Below are 24,412 nucleotides of genomic sequence, written 5' to 3'. Positions count from 1 at the left end.
GCCCTTCATGTGACCTGAAATCACTCAGAGTTACCCAAATCATTTCAGGGCAAGGCTGTTCACTTTCCATACGACCACAGAGGACATCGCACTGTGCACCGCAGTTGACCTATGTGCGACGTAAAGCTAATTGCTGACCTCTGCAATGATTGCAAATGAATGACAGCAAAATGACAGACAATCACAGACTCTGTTGCCCTGCGATTCCATTCATCAGGGCCAAATCTCAGTCTATCATTTTTGCCTCGGTCTACCTTCATTAGCACACATTCACATGTAATGGACGGGCACTGTGGTGGCCAATCTGACAAAGTAATGCAGTCATTTGAAAGCAGGGTGGTGTGTCGGTGTGTCTAATTCCCCACTTTGTTCTCAGAGGGATTTTAATGGAACTGTTGAAACATTCGGCTCCTTTCACCCCATTTGGTTAAATCACTGAGCGCGAAAAAAATATATAGAATGCAATATGGTATTACCCTTTCTCTAATGCCATCATGGAGGGAGGTAAATGTCTTTGACGTGAAAGTGCTCTGCTCATGAGCTTTAGTTATCTTGTTTCTCGTAAAAGTTAAAGAAACAAAGTGTCATTCTCTTTATTTCCCCACTGTCGCCTCCTCTGCTCACGATGCTCCCAAATGTATCCACCAGCAGAGACAAACCTCACGTGTGTCCTTTGTCATTTTGTTGAGAGGTTACCATGGTGTATTTTTCTCTCTTCCTGTTTTGCTTTGTGGTCTTAATATCTCCAAGGTGAGCAAATAAAGATGACATAATAGAAACGAGACTTTCTCTCTGTGCCAAAGACTGAAGGCCAACTCTGAATCTGTACAAACATGCTTCTGCTGGTTTATTGTATTCTAATATCTGTGTTAATAGCAGAGCAGCATATTAACTGTACATCCTCATTGGAGGCCAAATCCAATTCAACTATTGATACAAAGCACCCATGATGCATCTCTCCGCAGCGTTTATTTGTGTATTCACAAGCAAGAGGATGAGGAATCATGGGCAAAAATATCAAAGTTGACCATGTGTGGGACGTTCTCTGAAGCCTGATAGAGAAGCAGCCCCATCTTGAGAAGCAACTGAAATGAAGCAAATGTTTTGCATCTCTTAGTCTCAGCAAAACCTGATGAGCCTCCCGAGAGCACGCGCAGGTGAACTTGCTGTAAGAGGAAACTACCTGTGTCCGCCACGGCACAGAACAATACAGTCTTTTTCTTTTTTTTCTTCTCATTTTTTACAGAAAACACTGTATCTGCACATTTTGTAGGAGACGCTGCAGCACTTTGCCGGTGTAATAAAGGTGTTCTCTTACACAGTGGGGACTTAGTGAACCACATCCTGGAAGAGGTCAGCAAGGACTCAGCGTTCCTGAAAAAAACAAGTTGCCGGGGTTCGCTCAGCTCGAAAGCACAAACGCATGCAGACTTACGTAAACTCAAGAGCAGAGCAAGCTGAGGATTGTATTTCACACACCCACCCTGCTCTCTAACCCCCCTCCAGTGTACACGGGCCGGCCTCTCAGATATTACTGAGTCCAGACGGAGGGGGAACCACCTTTGCAGAACAAAAAGGAAGACATGATAAAGAAGGGCATGCTGGTAGTCTTTTCACCCTTCTATAAACAGACACCCATTTTCCGGTGACCTCCGTAATTTAGCCCCTCTCTTGACGCATTCATGGTTGGAGAAACACAACAAAGATGTGAAAACTGGAAGAAAAAAAAAATGGATGGACAGGAGAAGTGGCGCAGATGATTGCAGTGGTGAAAGGGAGGGAGAGAGGAATGTTGCAAAGCCGGAGTGAGGAAGAAGAGACAGAAAGAGGGATAGGAACACAACGTTTCACACCGAGAAACTGAAAGGGATAAAGCAGAGTCACCTTGACAAGAGGGGTCAAAATGTACTCTCTTTGTAAGGGGCCTGAGGTGTCAACCAGGCGGCTCACATTTTAACGGAATAAAAATGCAAAACTGTGTGTATTTTGATGGCCTTTAATTCCTCTAATCAACTGCACAGATCTCAGCCAACAGTGCTTGTGTGTGTATACGTGTGTCCAAAAGAGCTGGCAGCCATCGATAGGTATGAGACAGATGTGCGTGTCGGTCATTACCGTAATCGCTCCATTTACTTCATCTAGCCTGGGAGGGACGGCTGGTCAGCACCATCTGGACGCAAAGACACACAAGCACATACATGGCCATCGCCAGCCATGGTTGGGTTTTCACGGGTAGTCAGCCAGCAACAGGAGGCAAGCTCTGAGACCATCATTACGTGTGTGTGTGTGTCCGTCTGTGACAGCGTGCATGCATTTGCCACCTTTGTCAACCCCCATCCCTTGTCTGCACCATCCTTTTTTTTTTTTTATCCAGTCTTTGGCCGCCTCGAGTCCAAATGCTTCAGTAATACATGAATCTGTCACCTTCCCCAGGGACTACAAGAGAAAATGAAAAAGGCTGTGACGAGAAGTAAAGTGTGGACTTGTTCGAGACTCCCAGCGCCTGAGGAGACGATGGTCGCCGTGGTGTGTGTGGATGAAAAATACAGGGACCTCAAGCTCATCTACATGTCATTTTCTCCCCTGACTGAGAACAAGGGGAGGGGTGATGAGAGGAGGAGGAGAGGGGTAGAGGAGAGGTTGAGGGGAGAGACAGAGCGAGCCAGGCTGAAGCTCTGGACTCAAGAGCGCCGGCTGATTGTCAAGCAACACGTAGCCATGGAAACGGCAAATGGAGAGACTGAGGAGGAGATGGAGGAACAAGAGGAGAAGAAAAGGGCGACACTTCAGGTTACAACTAAATATCGGAGAGATTGGATGGTGATTTGCTGTGCAACATTGGAGCATAATATTCCATCCAAGTACACGAGATGTTTCAGTAACAGTCAAGAGCTGGTAGTTTAAATGTTGCTTCGGGGGACGTTTCTTTCGATTTGCCCTTTTACTCCAGCTGTTTACATTACTCAACAACAACTGTGTTCAGATCTTCTCTTGAATATTTATCACCAACAGCCAGCCAAGTACACATCGCTATTCTGCTTTGGCTCCTCTGCTCCTTCATCATGCTACTCTCCTCTGTCTCATCTGTAATTCTGTAAGCTTTGCAGCCACTCCTCATTCTCTAAACCGTTAAACACCCTCCCTTATTCCCCTCCCTTCTTCTATTCCCCCCACTGTCCTAAGATCTCTCTTCCTGGCCTCCATCCTTCCATCCCTACAGAGCAGAGCTGACATTGGGTATGAGGTCAGACAGTGAGATGGGCAGTCATGCTCCTGCTGTCAGTGTGTGTGTTTGTGTGTGTGTGTGTGTGTTGAGACGCCCAAGGGACACCATCGCTAGCCTTGGGCTCTGGACAGGCAAACCCACACAAGCCCCACTCGTTATATGTAATACGTTTACCATGTAATAGTAGAAAGGCATACCAACATACCGCACAAGTACATATCACATAGAGGGCATTCATTGAAGCTGCATAATTGTGCCAATACACAACATGAAAAGAGTGTTTCCCCCAAAACACGCTTTCGCACGTACACACACACATAATCACTTATGCAAACAGTTTGTGGCATGGAATTATAGATTTCAGAAAGGACAAATTTGCTTGGAGAACTGCCACGGATTATTGGCTGGCATGACCAGTGTTGTGAACAATGGGAATACTGTGTTCACTGATGACGATGAATAGCACTTTAACTTTAACACTTTAACATTCAAAATAAAGACATAAACCTGTAAAGGTCATTCACATCAATTACGAATATTTACGTCATATGAAGAGAAAAATTGATTCCATGAATTCAATCCACTGTTTAAAGCAGGCATTGAGCCAAGAGGGAGCGGTTGTAGGGAATGAAGTGGTTGTATGAACATGTGACTCTTGCATAATCTTGTGGAAAAAGGTTAAACTGCATTATGACTGTAGGGGGTACTACAGAGGACTTCTGTTTAATCATTAGGTCCTGACAGGCCTTCTTGTGAGGGGATGCTTATAACATCCATTTGTAGGCATTGCATAACCCTGTGTATCGATCAATTTGTGACAATAATGCGCCGACTTCTCCGGTCAGCCGTTTTTTAACGGCAGTGTGATTAAATTCATGTTTTAAGGTTAAACGCAGAAAGTGGAGGATCTTTTAAAGGTTAATCATCGCTGCAGTATTTCAAGTAACACAGAAATGTCCCATTTCCCCATGTGTTCACATATATATGGCATAACATGTGTAATAGGATGTCATGGCCAGGGTCACATTGGATTATATTTTAGGGACCCCATCAGAACCATTGTACCACACTGCCCTCATGTGGTCAAGATGCACATTGCATTAGTTAATAGGAACGCGGAAAAGATCTCCTCTATATTTGGATGGATGTAACAAGAAGATCCTTCTCTATTTTTAACAGCAGTAACATTTTACATGTTCAATTATGAAGCCTCAAACAATTTAATATCCCTTTCGAATGAATAAAAACATGTATTTACTTTAGTGTAACTGAAAACCTTACATATGCATCGTAAGTGTGATACCTCTGCTGAAGGTGTCCCTGTAGTTGGGTCTTCCCTGGTGGCTCAGGTTACGTGGAAAGGTAGCCGGCATACAAGCCGCACATGATAATGAAGACAGCCCATACTGCTGTGTCACAGGTTCAAGTTACCCTGTCGGGCAAGTTGTGGATCCTTTTTCCAGTCGATGGCCGGAGACATACCGCTGTGACGGTAGAATAGGGTCCGTTATCCTTATTATTTAGGAAACATCCTGTGAAGAATTCTGATCTTGCTCAGCAGGGTTAAGGCTCCTCGCTCTGTCTGATTCTCTTTGCCTAGTTTCATATCCACTACACACCAAAGCAAGTAGTAGTGCTTTTGGACTTGTTTATTTTTCCCATGGCTGAGGCCGCCGGTACAGGCAGCAGCAGTGGAGGTTCGGGCAGTGGAGGGGTTGCCGGAGCGCGTGTTGCCCAGGAGCCCTCTCTCAAAGCTGGGGTGGTGTTGTCAGATGAGAGGGTGGACTTCCTTCGGGAGCAGGTCTTCTGTGTGCTGCGGGTGAAGACGGATAAGTGGAACCGCTTTATCGGTGCAGAGGAGAACCAGAAGATTATTATGGATTTCCTGGACCACATCTGGACCAACAGACTGCTGCTCTTCACTGGCCCCGGAGGGACATTGCATGCAGGGGATGTTCAGGTAAGAAATACACACAGGCCACAGGAAAATGAACACAAGCCTAACCTCGGATTATTGAAAGTGAAGGCACCTGCTTTCATTTGTGTCATTTTCAACAACCACAAAAAATTCAAACATGATTACAGCATTGAGTCAATATTAAATGACAGAGTTCTGTGTTAATATATTCAGTATGAAAGTCTATATACTTATATCCCGAGCTAAAGATACTGTGCATACATACAGATGGTCTAACAATGAGACACATTTCACATTCACTTTTCTATTTGCCTGGGTGGCATGACGACGCTTCTAATCAAACATAACAGAATTCCTCACACCCAGAGAATGTTCAAACAAACACCATCATTCACACATGATTAGACAATAAGAAAGGGTATTTAGCTATATAACGAGACAATATGTTGACATGCAGATTCCTCCAATTGTACTCTAAAATGATAATCTCTAAAAAACAGACAAACAGAAAAACTCAAAAGATAAGAGTGACATGAACTCACATAAACATTGGGTACTTCCAATGCTTTCAATGCTTTTGAAAGCATTGCTTCCGTTTTTTTGCATCTGTGAAGACGTCCCCACCGTGGAAGACCAAGCTACTGTGTGTGCTGAAGAAGGGCGTCAAGAGAATTGCCCTCCACGGATTCAGGCACCAACTGCGGCTGGGGGAAGTCCCTGGATACCCCATGGAGCACCTACCCGTTGTCATCTCTGAGGTCGGCCAGTGTGCGTGTGTGTCTCAGACATGAATACAGCCGTGTGTACAGCCGGTTTTGAACATTTGAGTTCCCCGAGTCAGAGTGATGACGGAGGGATGCATGGTGGGGTGGTAATAGACTGCGAGTGTCCTCTTAATGAGAAGCTTGTGTGTAACTCACGGCACAGGTGCTGGTGTGTGTGCTGTCCCACGGCCTGAACCACGAGGACTGGCCGTGGGTGGTGTCCGATGACATCCACAGGCACCTGGAGAGGCTGAGGAGCCGGGTGGTGACCATGAGAGGCCGCGCTGAGGGGCGAACCCTGCTTCCCCTCCCGCTGTGTGTGGAGAGGGCACGGCCTCAGGACATTCTACTCGGGTCGGTGTGCAGGCCCGTGAGGCTTTTCCATCGCTCACTTCTGACACAAAAATTGTGTAACAACACGCTTTTTTCTGGGATATTGAAGAGCTAAAACTGGTTTGTAAAAAAACGGATGTTTTAAACGCGCAACTCAACGCATGTCCAGGTTCATCGGTAGTTCTTGTAGTCGGCTTGATCTTAGATATCTAACGTGTTACTATTACTGTTACTTTTACTCGTTAAGCTATTAAAACTGTATTTTCTTTCTAAATAACACAAGATTCCAAGAGTTAAAACAACACGTGTGAGATTCTGAAAAAAACGTAACCACCCAACTAATGTCAGGTTAAAAAACAGTTATAAACAAAAACACATTTGATTTAGAGACAACAAAAATGTTTCATTCTCATTCTCACCTCATTTCAGGACAGCACTAAATTAAGGGGAGACTCCTTATTAAGGATTAAACTTTAACTTAAGTTTTTATTAAGACAGTTTGAAGTTTCCTGATAATGTTGTTTGCGTCAAATCAAAAGGAATCATTTAAACTGAGTGCAATCACACTTCACTAGAATGATGTTTCTGTGTCATTTGCCTTCATTTGGCTGTCTCCCTCAGCCCCTCCGGTTGGCCACTGGACCATGGCCTGCTGTACTCCGTAGAGACCCTGATAGTTCAGTGGTCTGGACAGATATGGAATGTCCTGAAGAAAGACTCTGGCACGGCGCTGCACCAAGGAGACCACCCCGGCCCCAGTGTGGAGCTCCAGTTTTGGGCCACTCAGAGGGAAAACCTGCTGGGCATTCAGTCACAAGTATGACACTGGTTATGTGGAGGTTGGGAGGGGGGGGGGGCGGGGGGGGTCAATTCAAATTGCAAACTGAAACTGCATTTCTTAACTACTAATAGGAGTGTTTTAATAGACAGGATATTACGCCAGGTTTTAAGACCGCACAGTGAAAGTGTTTATAATAAACCCTCCATTAATTATGATATGTTTATTTAAGATTTTCATGTTTTTCAGATCCAGTGCCCCAAAGTGGAGCACATTGTGGAGATCCTACGGAGAGTCAAGAGCAGCTACTACTCATCCTTCAAGGACATTTGCATCAAAGTCAATGAGGGTAGGTTACCCCTCATTTAGCAGTGCTAATTAAGCCTTTTCCCTTATTCTATCATTCCGTTCTCACAGCCCAAACTCAAACCACAGTGTGTCAATATGCACTGCTGCATTCAAAGTGTACAGCAATTATCAATGTTTATTCCTCAAGTAGAAAAATAGCATAGTTTCCCTTTTCACGTTTCATCGTTCTCATTTAGCGGATCCGGGCAACGTGGCAATCACAATGCCGCTCTGGCTACAAATTGCCAATTTAAGAACAAAACTGTGTGAATTAGTGTGTTAAATGACCTCGCCATTGGCATCGTGTTATTTATTATGTTAGCGGTGCTGGAGGCGGAGGACATCGATCTGTATCTACGGCCTCTCAGGAGACTGATCAGCAGCCTTGAAGAGAGGACTTTGCCGCAGGTAGACGCTCTGCTGCCTGCTCTTTTCCACACGCTGTGTCTCATCTGGAGCCGTTCTCAGTACTACTGCACTCCACAACGCATGGTGGTCCTCCTGCAGGAGTTCTGCAACCTGATCATTGAAAAGGTACAGTGGGGCGTGTCAGCGTGCATTTGTGACTGAGAGGGAGACAGAACTTTCCTAACACATGATTGTGTGTCTGAATGCAGGCCGTCGCCTACCTCCTCCCAGAAGAGCTGTTCAAGATGGAGCTCGAGGAGGGGATGGAAAGAGTGCAGATAGCCATCTCAGTTCTGCGCGTCTTCAAGCGATTGTTTCACTCTCACCGGCAGCGGATTCCCAGCTACTACAGACAGGGCCAGGCCGTCAAGCTTTGGGACTTTCCGGCGACACTTGTGTTCCAGCGCTCGGACCGCATCATGGAAAGGCTGCTGATGATCGAGGTGCGTGGGTGGACGATCAAAGCTCGGCTTTGTCTTAGTTTCATAGGAGGATTGGCAATGTCCACATCTGGCTTGGAGAAGACAACAAGGTGTTTTAGTTTGTTAGTCGTATTACCTCCTTGCTATCACCCTGACCTTTCAGGTTTTTTTCTTGTTTTATCTACAGGAACTTTTTGCAACAGCGCTGGACTTTCTAAAACTGGAGAAGGTGGAACTGGGTGGATCAAGGGGGAAAGTCCTCAGTGAGATGGTCTTCAGTATCAGTGAGGAGTTTCATGACCACTGGAGGACCCTCAGAGAGAACAAATATGACCCCCTGAACTATACTGAGGATGTGAGGCCTACATTTTGCTGGCATTGTTTGTCATTTCCTCTGATCTCACACTGCTATGTCTTCAATAAACCCACAGGGGGTGATTCACAGGAATTTATGAGTGGCATTGGTAGGCATAGCAACATAATAAAAAATAACTAGTAATTAGATGTTATTTTTCTGCCCCGCAGGACAGTAATTGAAACCAGTAAAGCAAAGTAGTTGCTAAGCAACATGTAATAATCAGTGACACCAATTATTATCAGTTGGTGCATTATATCTATTTAATTTACTGGATATTTTGGAACTATTTTTCAACAGCATCCAGAGTGAAGCAGCCAATTAAAACTGAATCAGAAATTGATCTGTGTTATAATTATTCCACACTATACTGATCAACTAATCCATGAAGAAATTAAAGTATATCAGGAAATGTAATGAAATAAACAAAACATTGACCTAAAATATCCATAACTTAACTCATGTCTAATGACCTCTTGTTTCTAGGACTTTGTACACCACTACAGGCGTTTCGTGGAGCACAACAGAGATTTTGACCAGAGGCTGGGGACTGTCCTCAATCTGGCCTTTCAACACTCCAGAAACCTGAAGTCCAGCTTCAAGGTTGGTCTTTCACATCGTGTCCCCTTCAACAATCCCATTGCTGTGTTTAGTGATAAACTGTCATGTGATTTGGGGACGAGGTGTTGATAGTTAATTAAGTGGAATTTTATTTTGTTGGTGGCTCAGAACAAAATCCAGGGATTCAACATACCAAAAAAACTGCAGTGTTTTTATGTCAAATGTAGTTGTTGAAGATTTTCAGCGCCCTGCTGGAGCGACCTCAGATCCACCAGCTGTTCTCTCCGAACTACAACGTCCTGTTAGACATGTTCAACCAGGACGTAGACCACTGTCAGTTAATACTTGATCGACACAGAGATGGGGTAAGAGACAGAACCAAAAATTGATATTGTCAAGTACTTGGAAATCTGAATTTTGATGCACTTCCCTCAGAATATATGAAAATACTGCTGTATAATGAGACAGCTGCCTCAATGCTATAACCTGGATGTCGGTGTTTAATATGACAAGTATTTTTCACGTGAGCTATCAACGTCTTAAAAGTAAAAGTAGCAACATGAGTCAGTCGCCAGCCAAGCTAATTGCGCCTTTGTGTCTCAGCTGCGGTCAGGCTGTAACGTCCTGGGGAAGAACATGCCGTCAGTGGCCGGAAACCTCAAATGGTCACAGGAGCTCCGGGTTCGCATCCTCACCAATCGGAGCAACCTCTGCCAACTGGCCCATATGTACGGACCAGCCACACGCATCACACACCGAAATAATGATCTCACTCAACAACTGTCATGACACGGATCTGTTGTTGACATTTTCATTATATGCACTCTAATGCATTTATGTTTGACCTTTTCTCTATTTTCTTTCCGTCCTTCGTCCCGCTGTCCCTTCCAGGCCTCTGGGGTGCGCAGAAGCAGACGACGTCCTCCGAAAGTGTGAGCGGGTGCTTGAGGTTCTGGACCAGCAGGACGAGGAGCTGTTCTCAGAGTGGACTGAGGGCCTGGAGGACATCTGTCAAAGCCACCTTAAGGAACCACTGCTCACACTGGACACGGACACAGGCCTGTTTCAGGTCAACTTCAGCCCTGCAGTAAGAGCATGGAAGAAGCAATCACCAAGAATTACTGCACTGTTGTGTTTTTCAATGTAATTGTGTTGCATTTATTGAACTACTGTGTAGTAATAAAATGCATGATGGATCGTTGCCTCTATCAGTCCTTCCACAATAAACAATTACAATTAATTGAATGTCTACATCAAATGGGATATATTTTGTTGCTGCAACATATCATTGATTACTGATCATTGAACTAAAGCGCATGAACTGATAAGGAAAATCACAAAATCAACTGAACAGGTTCACTTTTTCGTCATCTAATTCTCCTCCTGTCCCCTCTGTGCTCGTCCCCAGTTGACATCAGTGCTCAGGGAGGTGAAGTATCTGAGCATGCTGAAGAACCAAGACATTCCTAAAGCAGCTCTCCAGCTCTACTCTGAACGGGAGAGACTCTACGTGGTGGGTGACCGAGCTCCAGGTGGCTTCATTATAGCGTCAAACCTAACCTGCGATGTGTTTCCTCTGCAATCCTGCAGTACATTCAGACACTGACCTTGGTGACCCAATGGTACAACCAGCTCCACAGCACTATCCTGGCTGTGGAGCTGGGCTTGGTGAAAGACGAGATGGATAGAACGAGGCAACAGTTGGAGCCGGCCCTCCGGGAGCTGAGCTGGGTTCAGGACGACCTCTGGGACTACATCCAGAGCACACGAGACCTGGTCAAGGTACTAGACATTTCCTCTGCATTTAGGGAGGTCTCATGACTGCATTGTCAACCAAGAAAAATTGACAACGTCTATAGCTTGTGAGTTTTTTCAGTGCTCACGTTGACACTCAATACACAACACAACTCAACACAATTATTTTGCAGCATATTCGCAATATTCCGATATATTTTGATAAAAGGATCCTGTCACTGTAGCGATTTTTGCTCAAATGGGAAAAGTAATGGTTTATTTGAGAAATTCTTCAATGCCAGTCCTTCAGTGAACATGTTGCCTGCCAATGTAGCATCATTCCTGGCAATTTTCTGATGTGGTCCAAGCCAGCTTCCTCAATTATAGCAAACACTTTGAAAACATGCAGCTGTCAACTGAAGGGATTATAATTACTGGCTGTAACAGATTCTTACTTTTGCCTTTTCCAGAGCCTTTCTACTTGTGTCCAGAAGAGTAAAGCTAACGTGGAGGCTATCCAGGCCCTTATGGGGAAATTCAGCCAGTGTGCCTTCATCACCAGAAAGAGCCGAGGTTCCGCTCTCCTCCTCTTCTCTGATATCGAGGAGAGTGTTTCCAAACAGCACGCTCTCATCACTAGCACAGGGGAGGAAATACATGAACTGCTGCAGGTATGTCCACCTTACTCATTCATATGTGTCATTATCATTTGTATTCCTTTAAAGCATCCCTTTCCCACTGTGCTCTGCTCCAGGAGAGCCGGTCCCTGCTCGGGGTCACTGACCTGGACAGCAGCGAGTGGCGGGCCTACACGGCCTATGTGGACCGCATGATCCTGACAGGCTTCTCCAGTGCGGTACGCTGCTCGCTGCAGTACTTCATGGACAACACGGATGCCTCCCAGCGCATTTCCCCGCTGTTTGAGGTCCAGCTGGTACTCAACGACAATGAGCTGACCTTTGAGCCCTCGTTGGACTTCAGCCACAGTGGTAACTTCTATGATATTGTGGAAAAGATGGTAGCCAACATCACCAACGTGGCGTCGTTCATTCCCAGAGTGGCAAAGCATAAACAGCTGGATAACTATCAGGTGCTGGACAGACTAGATTAAAGGTTTAAAAACAGAAATGCATCTGCAGCCGCGCAGACCTTTGTTATATTCAATGTAAATGTTTTATTTTGTAGTGCGACATTAACGAAATGGAGGATTTGTCAGAGCTGTGCCATGTCATTCGATCAAGGACGCGCGCGGCCATCGCTAAGGTAAGTTTACGTCTACTTGTGGAAGCTCACAAGTATTTACAGTTGTAAAGATTGTGTTTGTTTTCAGGTCAGAGAATATCAGAGATCGTTTTCCAGCTACCGCTACCTATGGACTGATGACAGGTCAGAGGTTTATGACTCTCTGTCTTTTTTAAATGAGTTACTACTGTACATAATTCTGTTCACTTAAAAAATGATGAATCTCCTTGGTTTGCTAAAAATAAATTCTTCTTTTCAACTTTCGCAGGTCTGAGTTCATGAGGCAGTTCTTGCTTTATGGCCACGTGTTAAGTACAGAGGAAGCCGAGCTTTATGCCGACTATGAGCTGAAAAAGAACCCTCCCACCCTGGACAACTTCAAAGAACAGGTGTGCTTCACATTTGTATCATCAAGACCCTTCAACCCAAATGCACTTGACCACAGTCAGTGTATTTAAGAAGGCGGTGAGTGTAACCATCATCGGTGAGTCATTGCGTCCTTCTTCACTCCAGATCAACCTGTTTGAGTCTCTGTATCTGCGAGTGAGCCAGACGGAGGACAGCAAGGTGTTTTGTGGCTGGCTGCAGCTGGACGTCAGACCCTTCAAGCACACGCTGATGAATGTCATCAAGAGGTGGAGCTGGATGTTCAAGGAGCATCTGCTCAACCACGTAAACCACAGGTTAGAAACACTGAAATGTTCATTTCTGACAGACATACCATAGAGAATACCGAGCAGATTTAGTGTGTACCTCTCTTTCCTGCAGCGTCAGAGAATTATCGTCTTTTGTTGTGGACACGGCCCAGGGACTTTCTAACAAGGTGTCAGATGGCGACTATGCGGGCCTCGTGGACATCATGGGACACCTTATGGCCATACGAGACAGGCAGATCAGCACCGAGCAGCACTTCCAACCTCTCCAATCTACTGCGGAGCTCCTCAAGACCTACGGACAGCAGCTGCCGGAGAGCGTCTACACACAGCTAGAAGTGTGAAGCAATGCGCAGATGACACACGTTTTAATGAGTGCTAGCAGATGTGCAATACACATTTATCATTAGGTAACATTCTGCCTCTGTTTTCACAAAACACAGGAGCTGCCAGAGAAGTGGAAGAGTCTGAAAAAAATTGCGTTCACAGTCAAACATGAAGTGGCGCCACTGCAGTCAAATGAGGTTTCAGTCATACGAAGGAAATGTGTCCGGTTCGAGGTGAGGCTGTGTGTGTGCGGGGTAGAATGTCGACCTCTTACAAAGAGCTCGACATCTGAAATCGTCTCACTTTCTTTCCTGAATTATACATGACTAACAAAACACCTCCCACGGTGCGCAGTCATAGTACCTGCAGCTTCAAAGACCCCTGAATGTGCAACTTTTTATCACATTTTAGGTCAAGCAGCATGAGTTCAGGGAACAGTTTCGTATGGAACCAATCTTTAAGGACAATGTGGAGAAGCAGTATAAACTAATTGACAAGGTGAGCTCCGAGAGACATACTTTGAGCACATATTGAAAAAGTGTCAAATGAGTGTCATCAAGTGCATAATTACAACATAACAATAACAATGTTTCCAGTCTAATCGAGCGGTGGCAGCGATGGAGGCAGAAATGAAGAAGCTGCGGGACACAGCTGATCTGTTTGAAGTCAGCTTCCCAGACTACAAGCAACTGTGCCAGTGTCGCTCTGACATCATACTGGTCAAAGCAGTCTGGGACATAATCATTTTCGTGAAGGTAAATGTTACTTTTTGATTTTGAAGCTACGTTAGACTTTTATGGATTAAACAACACGGTGACCTGCATACTGAGGGTGGGAGTTTCCACACCACAGCAACCCTATTGATGACTAAAGGGTTGTATTATCATGTATTAAATGATTCCATATTCCTCCCCATCCAAGACCAGTATAGAGGATTGGACCAAGACTCCGTGGAAAGAGATCAATGTTGAGCAGATGGACATGGAGCTCAGGCGATTCGCCAAAGTATGACTAGCTCGCATAGCCAAACATCAACAACAAAATGATTCATAATTGCAAGGTTTGAGAAAAAGTGAGTGTCTTTCATACTCCATGACTACCTCTATCGCACGTTGAAGGAGATGAAGATGCTGGATAAGGAGGTCCGGGTGTGGGACGTCTACATGGGTCTGGAGTCGATTGTGAAGAACTTGTTGACCTCTCTAAGAGCCGTCAACGAGCTGCAAAACTCTGCTGTCAGAGAAAGACACTGGCAACAGCTTATGAACACCACCCGGGTATGAGCCTCAGCTGCTGCTTGGCAATGCATCACACCATCGGACCAATAATATCTCATCAGTGATCACGCTCTGCAATACGATAAATACAAAATCCATCACTGCACTGAGAACAGTTCTCTTCTTCTTTAGTCCCACATGCTCCACCTTCACTCCAACATCCAGGCCTTAAAATGACCAGCACAGTTCAGTGAACCCAATTATCCAGATCGGAAATGTGATCACACTCATGGCTGCCACGCATTCCTTTTGCTCCACAGGTCAGGTTTGTGATGGGCGAGGGCACCACCCTGGGGGACCTGTTGGAGTTGCAGCTTCACCGTGTGGAGGATGAGGTCAAAAACATAGTGGACAAGGCTGTGAAAGAAATGGCCATAGAGAAAGTAGGCATCATAAAAAATAACCGGTTGTAAGATAGTGTCCTGTATACATATATATGACCTGACACATCTTTACTGTAGACAAGAAGGATTCAATCAAAAACTACTTTGCAGAAATGAAACACTGTCACATCAGTTCAAGTTTTCCTCATCATCAAAAGACAACTGTCACATTTTGTATGGAGACATTTCCTTTTATCTACTTAGGTGCTGGCAGAGATAACCCAGACGTGGAGTGTTATGTTGTTGTCATATGAGACTCACACCAGCACAGGAACCCCTCTGCTCAAAGCCGATGAGAATCTGATTGAAACCCTGGAGGACAACCAGGTGAGCCTGATAACTAAACCGATATGTAGTAGAATACAGTTGTGTATTATTATTTTAATGTGATGCATTTCAATACTGAACGATGCTTGTATGTCGGTCTCAATGACATTAACGAGCCAAATATTCTAAATGGAAAAATACACAGAAACATGTTGAAGGGTCATTACTTGTTTAATTCCTTTGAAAAGCCACTGAAGAGGGTTCTTACAGATCATCCTCTAATGCACCTCCGTGCATTTCCCTTCAGGTGCAGCTGCAGAACATCCTGATGAGTAAGTACGTAGAGTACTTCCAGGCGCAGGTGAGTGGATGGCAGAGGAAGCTGATGGTGGCTGACCTGGTCATCTCCTCCTGGATGTCCGTCCAAAGGACCTGGGCCCACCTCAACAGCATCTTCACCAACAGCCTTGACATCCGCTGCCAGCTGGCCAATGATGCAGAGCGATTCCAGGGAATTCACACGGACTTCCAGGTAACACAAAATACAGGAGCGCACCAGCCTGCATGCGTCCACCTCCCTGCATTGTTGTGTTGTGTGATTTAACTCCTACTTTCACCGCCCAGAACTTGATGACTGAGGTTGTGCAGAACAGTAACGTGGTAGAGGTGACCAACCGCACGGGCTTCCTGGAGAACCTGGATGCCTTGCAGCAAAGGCTTTCTGTGTGCGAGAAGGCACTGGCCGAGTACCTGGAGACCAAGAGACTCACATTCCCCAGGTTTTACTTTGTCTCTGCCTCGGACCTGCTGGAGATTGTGTCCAAGGGAACACAGCCCAGACAGGTAACAGATTACAACTTCATTTTGTTTTCGAAGAGGGAGCAAATAGAAAGATAGTCGATATGTTTCAGGTATCAGTTAATTACATGTGTGTGGGTGTTTTGTGTTTATAAAATAACTTATGATAACATTCATTAACTTACTCATTTTCAGTTGATCGATTACGCTCTGTAACCTCTATGTTCTTAAATAAATGGCATTATAGTCCATGTGTGTGTCTTTTCTAGGTGACCAGACACTTGCTGAAGCTGTTTGACAACATAGCAGATCTTCGCTTCAAGGACTCGGACACAGAGGGAGGAGGAGAGGATGACGGGGAGGCAGTTGCCATAGGGATGTACAGTCGAGAGGGCGAATATGTTCCATTCTCTGAGCCATGTGTTTGTGAAGGACAGGTATTACAAAAGTTTGTTTGTAAATATATGATCAGTTACACTGCTGTGTTCATTAATCACATCACCATGGTGTTGCTATAATTAAGTGCTTCCTATGTATTGTTTCATCTCATACAGTGTGTATTTAATTGTATGCGTGTACAATTACCAGGCGTGACACTCTTCACGGCCTTTTGTTACTTTGCATTGCATTTTGATTCGCATTTGCGCCATAAGATGCGTTGTCTTTCATCAGGCAGAGTGTTGGTTGAGTGCCTTAGAGAACACCATGCGCTGCACAGTCCGAAAAGAGATCCAGGAGGCCGTAGCTGCCTACGAGGACAAACCCCGGGAACAGTGGCTGTTTGACTACCCTGCACAGGTATGAGAATGTTCAGTCTGTGCAATTATGGCTGTAACATTATGAGCCCCACAAATGATCGGCTGTCTGCATCCTATCCACAGGTAGGGTTGACTGGTACTCAGGTGTGGTGGGCCACAGACGTGGGCATTGCCTTTGAGAGGGTGGAGGAGGGATTTGAGACAGCTCTCAAAGACTACAATAGGAAACAGGTAGCGCTGTAAATGCAGGGTGAGATCATCGGAGGATGGTGTGTGCAAACCCTGGTTCTCTTGTCCACTGATGAATTATGTTCCTCTTCTCAAGATCACACAGCTGAACTCACTGATCCACATGCTGCTTGGAGATTTATCTCCTGGGGACCGACAGAAGGTTATGACCCTCTGCACCATTGATGTCCATGCTCGCGACGTGGTAGCCAATCTCATAGCTCAGAAGGTACGCTGAAGGGAATCGTGCATCTGCAGAGTTATCCCTTCCCGTTGGTTGTGACTCTTAAGTGTGTCTTAGGTGACAACAGGCCAGGCCTTTGCATGGCTCTCCCAGTTACGGCACCGCTGGAATGACGAAACCAGACATTGCTACGTCAACATCTGTGACGCCCAGTTTCAGTTCAGCTATGAATACCTGGGGAACACCAACCGATTGGTCATAACTCCACTCACTGACAGGTGAGCATACCATATAGTGCTGTATGTGTAAAAGTGAGTCATAAGAAGTAAACAACAGGGTGTATGCATAGTCCTTTAATAAAATAATTTAAAAAACGCAGTAATTCAAGTAATTCAAGCCAACACAATCAATAATCCATTCAAGTCCATTGAATCTTGAATTGTTACTATCAATTTGCGTGATCATTTTGTCTCAGGTGTTACATAACCCTGACCCAGTCCCTCCACCTGACTATGAGTGGTGCCCCTTCCGGACCAGCTGGCACCGGCAAAACAGAGACTACCAAAGACCTCGGACGCTCCCTGGGCATCATGGTGTATGTGTTCAACTGCTCAGAACAGATGGACTATAAGGTAGCACAGACAGTACAGATGCTTATGTTTACTATTTACTACAATCATATTTTTGTTTATGTGTGTTTAATGTTTGAGCGTACCATCGTACCGTCTCTGTCTCATGCCTTCAGTCCATAGGTAACATTTATAAAGGTCTGGCTCAGACAGGAGTGTGGGGGTGCTTTGATGAGTTCAACAGGATCTCAGTAGAAGTGCTGTCCGTGGTAGCTGTGCAGGTCAAGACTATACAGGATGCCGTACGCAACAAGAAGCAAAGGTACATGTGGGAAAAATGATGTGCTTTATAAGAAACCCTTGTTTCTATTACATCAACTGTCTTCTAATCTGGTCTGAGAAACCTGTTCATTCATTTGTACTCTGTACCCTGTGTGTGTGTGTGTGTGTGTGTGTGTGTGTGTGTGTGTGTGTGTGTGTGTGTGTGTGTGTGTGTGTGTGTGTGTGTGTGTGTGTGTGTGTGTGTGTGTGTGTGTGTGTGTGTGTGTGTGTGTGTGTGTAGGTTCCATTTCTTGGGAGAGGAGATCGATCTGAAGCCAACGGTGGGGATCTTCATCACTCTGAACCCGGGTTACGCTGGCAGGGCCGAGCTGCCCGAGAACCTCAAGGCTCTATTCAGGTCTCACATTAACTGAGGGGGAAAAGAAAGAGATTTGAAGTACAAAGAAGTAAGAAATACCAAAGAGGACTCATTAAAAGTGGGTCTGCCTCCTGTTCAGGCCCTGTGCCATGGTGATCCCAGACTTTGAGCTGATCTGTGAGATCATGTTGGTGGCAGAAGGCTTCATAGACGCTCGCCTGCTGGCACGCAAGTTCATCAGTCTCTACACTCTTTGTGGGGAGCTGCTGTCTAAGCAGGTACATCACACAAATGACTTCTTGCTTTAAAGAGCGCTGCGTTTACGCTGACTATTACAGGATGAATAAATGAAAATAGTAGTACAGACACTCTTCCGTTCTATAGACTAATCCCAATCCCAACTATACTATTTTTTCAGTTGGTAAAGTTATGTTAACTCAACTTGTCAACTTGCCCTAACTTCATTCAAAGTGTTTTGTCTCCACACGGCTCATTGTGATGGATTAAAATACTGTTTGCCAATAAATTGACTCTATTAGAAGACAACAGCACTTGAATGAAGAAAGTGACGTATTCCTTGCATTTATTGCTTGAACTGTTCATTCCCGATAGGATCATTATGATTGGGGTTTGAGGGCTATCAAATCGGTCCTGGTTGTAGCTGGATCTCTGAAGAGAGAGGAGCGGAGCCGACCTGAGGAACAGGTATAGTGAAAAACAACCATGTGGCTTGTTCGTTTGCTTCAGAGAATTCAAAATGTAATTTCCCACCCAGGTGCTGATGCGGGCACTAAGGGACTTTAACCTGCCTAAGATAGTGACCGGGGACGTGCCGATATTCCTCGGGCTCATCGGCGACCTGTTTCCTCAGCTGGAGGTCCCCAGAAAGAGAGACCTCGAGCTGGAGAACGCTGTTCGGCAGTCAGTCAGTGAACTGCACCTACAGCCCGAGGAGAACTTCATTCTTAAGGTGCTTCATAAGTGCCCTTAAAATGCTTCCTTTTCAGTGATTCTCCAACAGATTCTGGTGTGTTTTGTTATGGTAATTGTTGTGTTAATTTATATATTCATAGCATGATTATAGTTTTGTGTTTATTTTGGCTTAAGTTAATGTTATTGAAGCGCCCCGTGACATACCTCACACCAACAGCAAGCTCAAAAATAATAGAGGCATCAGTAATAAATTGAGTTCCTAACTTTATTTAGGAAGTTAGTAGTTAATGGTGTTTGTATGTCCAGTGTGAATCCGCGTTTGTGTGTCTGCAGGTGACCCAGCTGGAAGAGCTGCTGGCTGTCAGACACTCTGTGTTTGTAGTAGGTGGACCAGGAACTGGAAAGAGCCAGGTTAACCTCCTTATACTACACACTACATTCAAGGAAGTGATTCACCTTACTGTGGTCATACCCGTGGACTTTCTACAGCGACGATGAGGAATTTGCACAGTGTGTCTTATGCTTAAAAGGTTTTTTCATCAGATATTGAAGACCCTCCATAGAACCTATGCAAACATTCAAATGAAGCCTGTGTGGAATGATATAAACCCTAAAGCTGTGACTACAGACGAGTTGTTTGGATACCTGCACCCTGCTACCAGAGAGTGGAAAGATGGTGAGCAACTTAACAAAAGATTTAAGATTTAGTGTTTATTCCATATTGTGGATCAGTATGAAGCAGGAGATTTCTGTCAAGACCATAATTGATCCAAAGCCTCTTGGCAGAATTAATTAGAATTTATCTGAAAAGTTTTGGTATGGAATCATTTGACATGAGTTTGCTTAAGTGAAAAATGATGGTGTTGTGATGGTGTCAATGTGCCCCTGTTTGTTTTACTCTTTACTTTAGGTCTCTTCTCCTCTACCATGAGAGAACTGACCTCAGTGGGTCATGATGGACCCAAATGGATTGTTCTGGATGGAGATATTGATCCCATGTGGATTGAATCACTCAATACAGTTATGGATGACAATAAGGTGAGAGTGCATGTTCTTTCTCTAATGTTTCCATTGTACTGATCCCGGAGTTTCTCCTTTAATCAAGATTATGTCTTCGTGTCCACATCAGCTGACCCAAAGCAAAAACTCAAATTGAGTGCCAGTCCCATGCTGCAGCTTTACATACCACAAATCTCTTATATGCAGGTTCTGACACTCGCCAGCAATGAGAGGATCAGCTTGTCCTCCTCCATGCGCCTGCTTTTTGAGATTTCTCATCTGAAGGCTGCCACTCCAGCTACTGTGTCTAGGGCAGGAATCCTCTACGTCAACCCGCAGGACCTCGGCTGGAGCTCGTAAGACACACGCGAGCTTGCAAGCTTCTAAAACCACGCGGGCAGGTTGATTAGTGGCGCTATCTTAACTGCATTTCCAGGTATGTGACGAGTTGGATAGACACTCGAGTGGCTCAATCGGAGCGAGCCAACCTCACCATTCTGTTTGATAAGTACGTGCCGTACTGCTTGGAACAAGTCCGCTGCAACCTGAGGACCATCACACCCGTACCAGAGAACAGCATGGTGCAGGTGAGAGGACATCACATCTGCAGGCCCACCAGGGTGAAATCAATGAGTCACACGCACAGATGTTGAAGTTGTGTATTTGCATAATATGAAACAAAACAATGTGTCACTTTGTATCGTCCAATAAGACGTTGAATGTTTGTGTTTTGGCCAATCAGACACTGTGTTCCCTGTTGGACTGCCTGCTGACAGAGGACAACACGCCTGCCGACTCCCCCAGAGAACTCTATGAGATCTACTTTGTTTTCGCCTGTGTCTGGGCTTTTGGAGGGGCTCTCTTCCAGGATCATGTGTGTAGTGACTAAATGTTGGCTTGATTGGCTAACTCCTTTATTACGGCATTGTTTTAAATACCAGACAACTTTGATTATTATGTTACAATATCATGTTGTGCTTTGCCCAAAAACTCTCCAGCTGAATGACTATCGTGCCGAATTTAGCCGCTGGTGGTCCAAGGAGATGAGAGCGGTGAAGTTTCCTTCCCAGGGAACCGTCTTTGACTATTTCATTGACTCAGAGACAAAGAAGTTTATTCCCTGGAGCGAGAAGATGGAGCAGTTTGAGCTGGAGCCAGATGTTCCACTACAGGTAAGAATGTGTGTGGTTGTGTACATCATATTTCTCCCAACTTTGTAAACAATCCCTTTGAGTCACGCCACGCGTTGTTGTGTTTCAGACTGTTTTGGTTCACACTCCAGAAACCATTTGTCTGACCTACTTCATGGACCTGCTGCTCCTGAGAGGAAAGCCCATTATGTTAGTGGGCAACGCTGGTGTGGGCAAGACCATCCTGGTGTCTGATAAAGTCGGCAAGCAGAAGGAGGACTTCATGGTGGCTAAAGTCCCGTTCAACTACTACACCACATCGGCCATGCTGCAGCGTAAGAGTCGCAGGAACGAGTGAAAGCGCTTTGGGAGGATTTGGGAAGAATCTCGTCATTTTAATCATCTGTCTTCTGCATCGTGTGGACCGAAAGGTGTGCTGGAGAAACCCCTGGAGAAGAAAGCTGGTCGTAAGTTTGCCCCTCCCACCGCTAAGAGACTCATCTACTTCATAGACGACCTCAACATGCCCGAGGTGGACGTTTATGGGACCGTCCAGCCACACACGCTCATACGCCAGCACCTCGACTACAGCCACTGGTGATACACACAACCATAGCCTAAATCTACAGTGCAACTACACACCAACACGTAGAACACGGTGAGAAAAATGAATTCAATCTAAGTTGACAATATTTTTGTAGGTATGACAGGCAGCGACTGATGCTAAAGGAAATACACAACTGCCAGTACATCACCTGTATGAACCCAACAGCTGGAAGCTTCTCTATCAACCCCAGACTACAGGTACAGACGGTCGGGCATGCAGGCATGTGGCACATATATACACTCATGTGCTCTTTCTACTACTCTATGCAATTAACTTTTTAAGCAATTCATCAAGGTGCCAATAAAATTGGGATGGATTTAATCAGCCGTAAAAAAAAGGAAGAAATTCAATTACGACAAAATTATAAACAAGAAAAAGATTTCCAAATTAATTTTGAATGTCCTAAAATGACATTATTTAATTAATAGTTACATTTAGAGAGTAGTAGCAGACAGACTTTTTTGTTCAGTTTAGTTATACTAAGTTTTTTAGTTTCTCTTTAATCCCTCCAGAGGCATTTCTCAGTGTTTGCTGTACATTTCCCGAGTGCCGAGGCGTTAGCCACCATCTTTTCCAGCATCCTGTCGGCTCACTTCCTTCAAGGAGGATTCAGCTACGGTGTCTCCCGCTCAGTCGGATCTCTCCTGCAGGTACAGCATCAACGTAGCATCTGTCTACATCATATTCCACATCTATCCATGCTGTGATAATATGCAGTGTGTTTGTTTCTAAATGTGTCCATCTGTTGTTTGTGATTATTCAGGCAGCTATCTGTCTGCACCAGAAAATCAGTCAGAACTTCCTCCCTACTGCAATACGCTTCCACTACATCTTTAACCTGCGAGACCTGTCTAACATTTTCCAGGTAACACATAATATTCACATTAGGGTATCTGAATCACATGATGATGACTTCTTTGTATGTTCATGTGTAGGGTATCCTGTTTGCCCTGCCGGAGAGCATCCGTTACCCCATGGACCTGGTTCACCTGTGGCTGCATGAGAGCTCCAGGGTCTACTCCGACAAGCTAATGGAGGAAAAAGATGTGGAACTCTTCAACAAAATACTGTTGGACACTGGCAAGAGATATTTTGAGGTGCATGCAGACAGACATGCATTTTTTTATTTTATTTATTTTATTTACAAATATACATGTTTGTCCACCTAATAATTGTAAAGGTAAAATAACTGTAAAGTTCAAAATAATGACTCTGTTTCTAGCCATAGAAGGGCCGTTTTGTTGTGGCACGCTCTGTACTCTCGTGTGTTTTTCTTACTAATTCTCCAGGGAATAGATGAGTCCATCTTCATCCACCAGCCGTTGGTGTACTGCCACTTCGCCCAGGGGGTGGGAGAGCCGCGCTATCACCAGGTTCATAAACAAACAAGCTAGTTACAATTTGGACTCCTTGTTGCTCCTTTCAAGCATCAATTTATTATGTATTAACTGCGGCAATATAATTGGTGAGTTTAATTGTTTTTGATTTTAATCAATTTATTATGTAGATTAACTGTTGCTCACGTATTCAAAACATTATGGCACAAATTCTGCTGTCAGGTAATCTGTCAGAAAATAAATGAGGATGAATGAACTGCCATTAGCAAACTAATTACCTCTCTTCTCTGCATGGGGTTGGAATTGAAAGTAAATTGACTCCAGTCTTGATAAGAACTTCCTTTTAATTAGGCATCAGGAAGTTACCACATGGTCACTTGAACACTGCTGCCTGTTCTCAAGGGAGCCATGTTTGTTTATTTGCCTCGACAGGCTTCAGACTGGGAGAAACTCCAGAAGACGCTAGCTGATGCTTTGGAGCATTATAATGAGCTGCACGCTGTCATGGACCTGGTACTGTTTGAAGAAGCCATCCAGCATGTGTAAGACACAGAGACGGTTGCAAACTGCAGTCGCACATATTCAACCGCTCACGTATACAATTGAGGATTTACACGGATTAACACGTATGCAGCTCACAGCCCACCTCTGGCGTCTGTGCTCAGATGCCGCATCAGTCGCATCCTGGAGGCCCCCTATGGTAACGCCCTGCTGGTGGGGGTGGGAGGCAGTGGGAAACAGAGTTTGTGTCGGTTGGCCGCCTTCCTCAGCTTGCTGGAGGTTTTCCAGATCACTTTGCGGAAAGGTTACGGCATCAATGACCTCAAGGTGAACATGCATTCATACATGCATGCAAAATAGTTAAAACATGTCACTCCCCTGCTTGATGTGTAGCGTTAAGCCTGATGAACCTGTATCCTTCGATTCTTCTTTTCTGCGATCTCCAGAGCGATATTGCAGCGATGTATATAAAGGTCGGGGTGAAGAACATTGGGACGGTGTTCCTTCATACAGACGCTCAGATTCCAGATGAACGCTTCCTGGTGCTCATCAACGACATGCTGGCCTCAGGTATTGTTACACTGACCTACGATTACTGCTTTACTGTGTTAAAGTATATACGGAGGAAAACCTCATCAGTTTCAAAGGTTAGATACTGTACATGTAAAAGTTAGTGGAGGAACCGGAGACCTTGTCAAAACATATATGTAAATTATATTTTTTTAACACTGA

General features: G+C 44.9%; 1 protein-coding gene across 1 annotated transcript in view; it reads left to right on the top strand.

Annotated features, from left to right (window-relative positions):
• The first annotated feature begins 4,886 nt into the window (after positions 1-4,886).
• dnah9l (dynein, axonemal, heavy polypeptide 9 like) overlaps positions 4,887-24,412 on the top strand; it is a 30,317-nt gene continuing 10,791 nt past the window's right edge. Inside the window, exons 1-58 of the mRNA XM_037458971.2 lie at positions 4,887-5,186; positions 5,759-5,902; positions 6,072-6,262; positions 6,863-7,058; positions 7,269-7,368; positions 7,690-7,901; positions 7,985-8,218; positions 8,385-8,552; positions 9,039-9,155; positions 9,341-9,478; positions 9,717-9,841; positions 10,005-10,200; positions 10,522-10,626; positions 10,704-10,895; positions 11,318-11,518; positions 11,602-11,937; positions 12,033-12,110; positions 12,178-12,233; positions 12,358-12,478; positions 12,603-12,772; positions 12,858-13,080; positions 13,186-13,302; positions 13,481-13,567; positions 13,666-13,824; positions 13,991-14,074; positions 14,188-14,346; positions 14,607-14,729; positions 14,934-15,056; positions 15,304-15,528; positions 15,621-15,839; positions 16,064-16,231; positions 16,467-16,592; positions 16,676-16,783; positions 16,878-17,009; positions 17,082-17,242; positions 17,440-17,596; positions 17,710-17,855; positions 18,096-18,212; positions 18,313-18,451; positions 18,786-18,878; positions 18,949-19,143; positions 19,440-19,517; positions 19,650-19,782; positions 20,017-20,144; positions 20,313-20,461; positions 20,542-20,692; positions 20,848-20,979; positions 21,104-21,277; positions 21,366-21,570; positions 21,667-21,832; positions 21,937-22,039; positions 22,355-22,492; positions 22,606-22,707; positions 22,778-22,939; positions 23,132-23,215; positions 23,612-23,721; positions 23,845-24,007; positions 24,127-24,250. Coding sequence (XP_037314868.2) covers positions 4,887-5,186; positions 5,759-5,902; positions 6,072-6,262; positions 6,863-7,058; positions 7,269-7,368; positions 7,690-7,901; positions 7,985-8,218; positions 8,385-8,552; positions 9,039-9,155; positions 9,341-9,478; positions 9,717-9,841; positions 10,005-10,200; positions 10,522-10,626; positions 10,704-10,895; positions 11,318-11,518; positions 11,602-11,937; positions 12,033-12,110; positions 12,178-12,233; positions 12,358-12,478; positions 12,603-12,772; positions 12,858-13,080; positions 13,186-13,302; positions 13,481-13,567; positions 13,666-13,824; positions 13,991-14,074; positions 14,188-14,346; positions 14,607-14,729; positions 14,934-15,056; positions 15,304-15,528; positions 15,621-15,839; positions 16,064-16,231; positions 16,467-16,592; positions 16,676-16,783; positions 16,878-17,009; positions 17,082-17,242; positions 17,440-17,596; positions 17,710-17,855; positions 18,096-18,212; positions 18,313-18,451; positions 18,786-18,878; positions 18,949-19,143; positions 19,440-19,517; positions 19,650-19,782; positions 20,017-20,144; positions 20,313-20,461; positions 20,542-20,692; positions 20,848-20,979; positions 21,104-21,277; positions 21,366-21,570; positions 21,667-21,832; positions 21,937-22,039; positions 22,355-22,492; positions 22,606-22,707; positions 22,778-22,939; positions 23,132-23,215; positions 23,612-23,721; positions 23,845-24,007; positions 24,127-24,250 — 8,743 coding nt within the window. The remainder of the gene's footprint in view (positions 5,187-5,758; positions 5,903-6,071; positions 6,263-6,862; positions 7,059-7,268; positions 7,369-7,689; positions 7,902-7,984; positions 8,219-8,384; positions 8,553-9,038; positions 9,156-9,340; positions 9,479-9,716; positions 9,842-10,004; positions 10,201-10,521; positions 10,627-10,703; positions 10,896-11,317; positions 11,519-11,601; positions 11,938-12,032; positions 12,111-12,177; positions 12,234-12,357; positions 12,479-12,602; positions 12,773-12,857; positions 13,081-13,185; positions 13,303-13,480; positions 13,568-13,665; positions 13,825-13,990; positions 14,075-14,187; positions 14,347-14,606; positions 14,730-14,933; positions 15,057-15,303; positions 15,529-15,620; positions 15,840-16,063; positions 16,232-16,466; positions 16,593-16,675; positions 16,784-16,877; positions 17,010-17,081; positions 17,243-17,439; positions 17,597-17,709; positions 17,856-18,095; positions 18,213-18,312; positions 18,452-18,785; positions 18,879-18,948; positions 19,144-19,439; positions 19,518-19,649; positions 19,783-20,016; positions 20,145-20,312; positions 20,462-20,541; positions 20,693-20,847; positions 20,980-21,103; positions 21,278-21,365; positions 21,571-21,666; positions 21,833-21,936; positions 22,040-22,354; positions 22,493-22,605; positions 22,708-22,777; positions 22,940-23,131; positions 23,216-23,611; positions 23,722-23,844; positions 24,008-24,126; positions 24,251-24,412) is intronic.

This window comes from Pungitius pungitius, chromosome 15, assembly GCF_949316345.1.
Source record: "Pungitius pungitius chromosome 15, fPunPun2.1, whole genome shotgun sequence".
Taxonomy (NCBI): domain Eukaryota; kingdom Metazoa; phylum Chordata; class Actinopteri; order Perciformes; family Gasterosteidae; genus Pungitius; species Pungitius pungitius.
The sequence above is the reverse complement of the archived record's forward strand: the minus strand, read 5'-3'. Positions and strand labels throughout refer to the sequence as shown.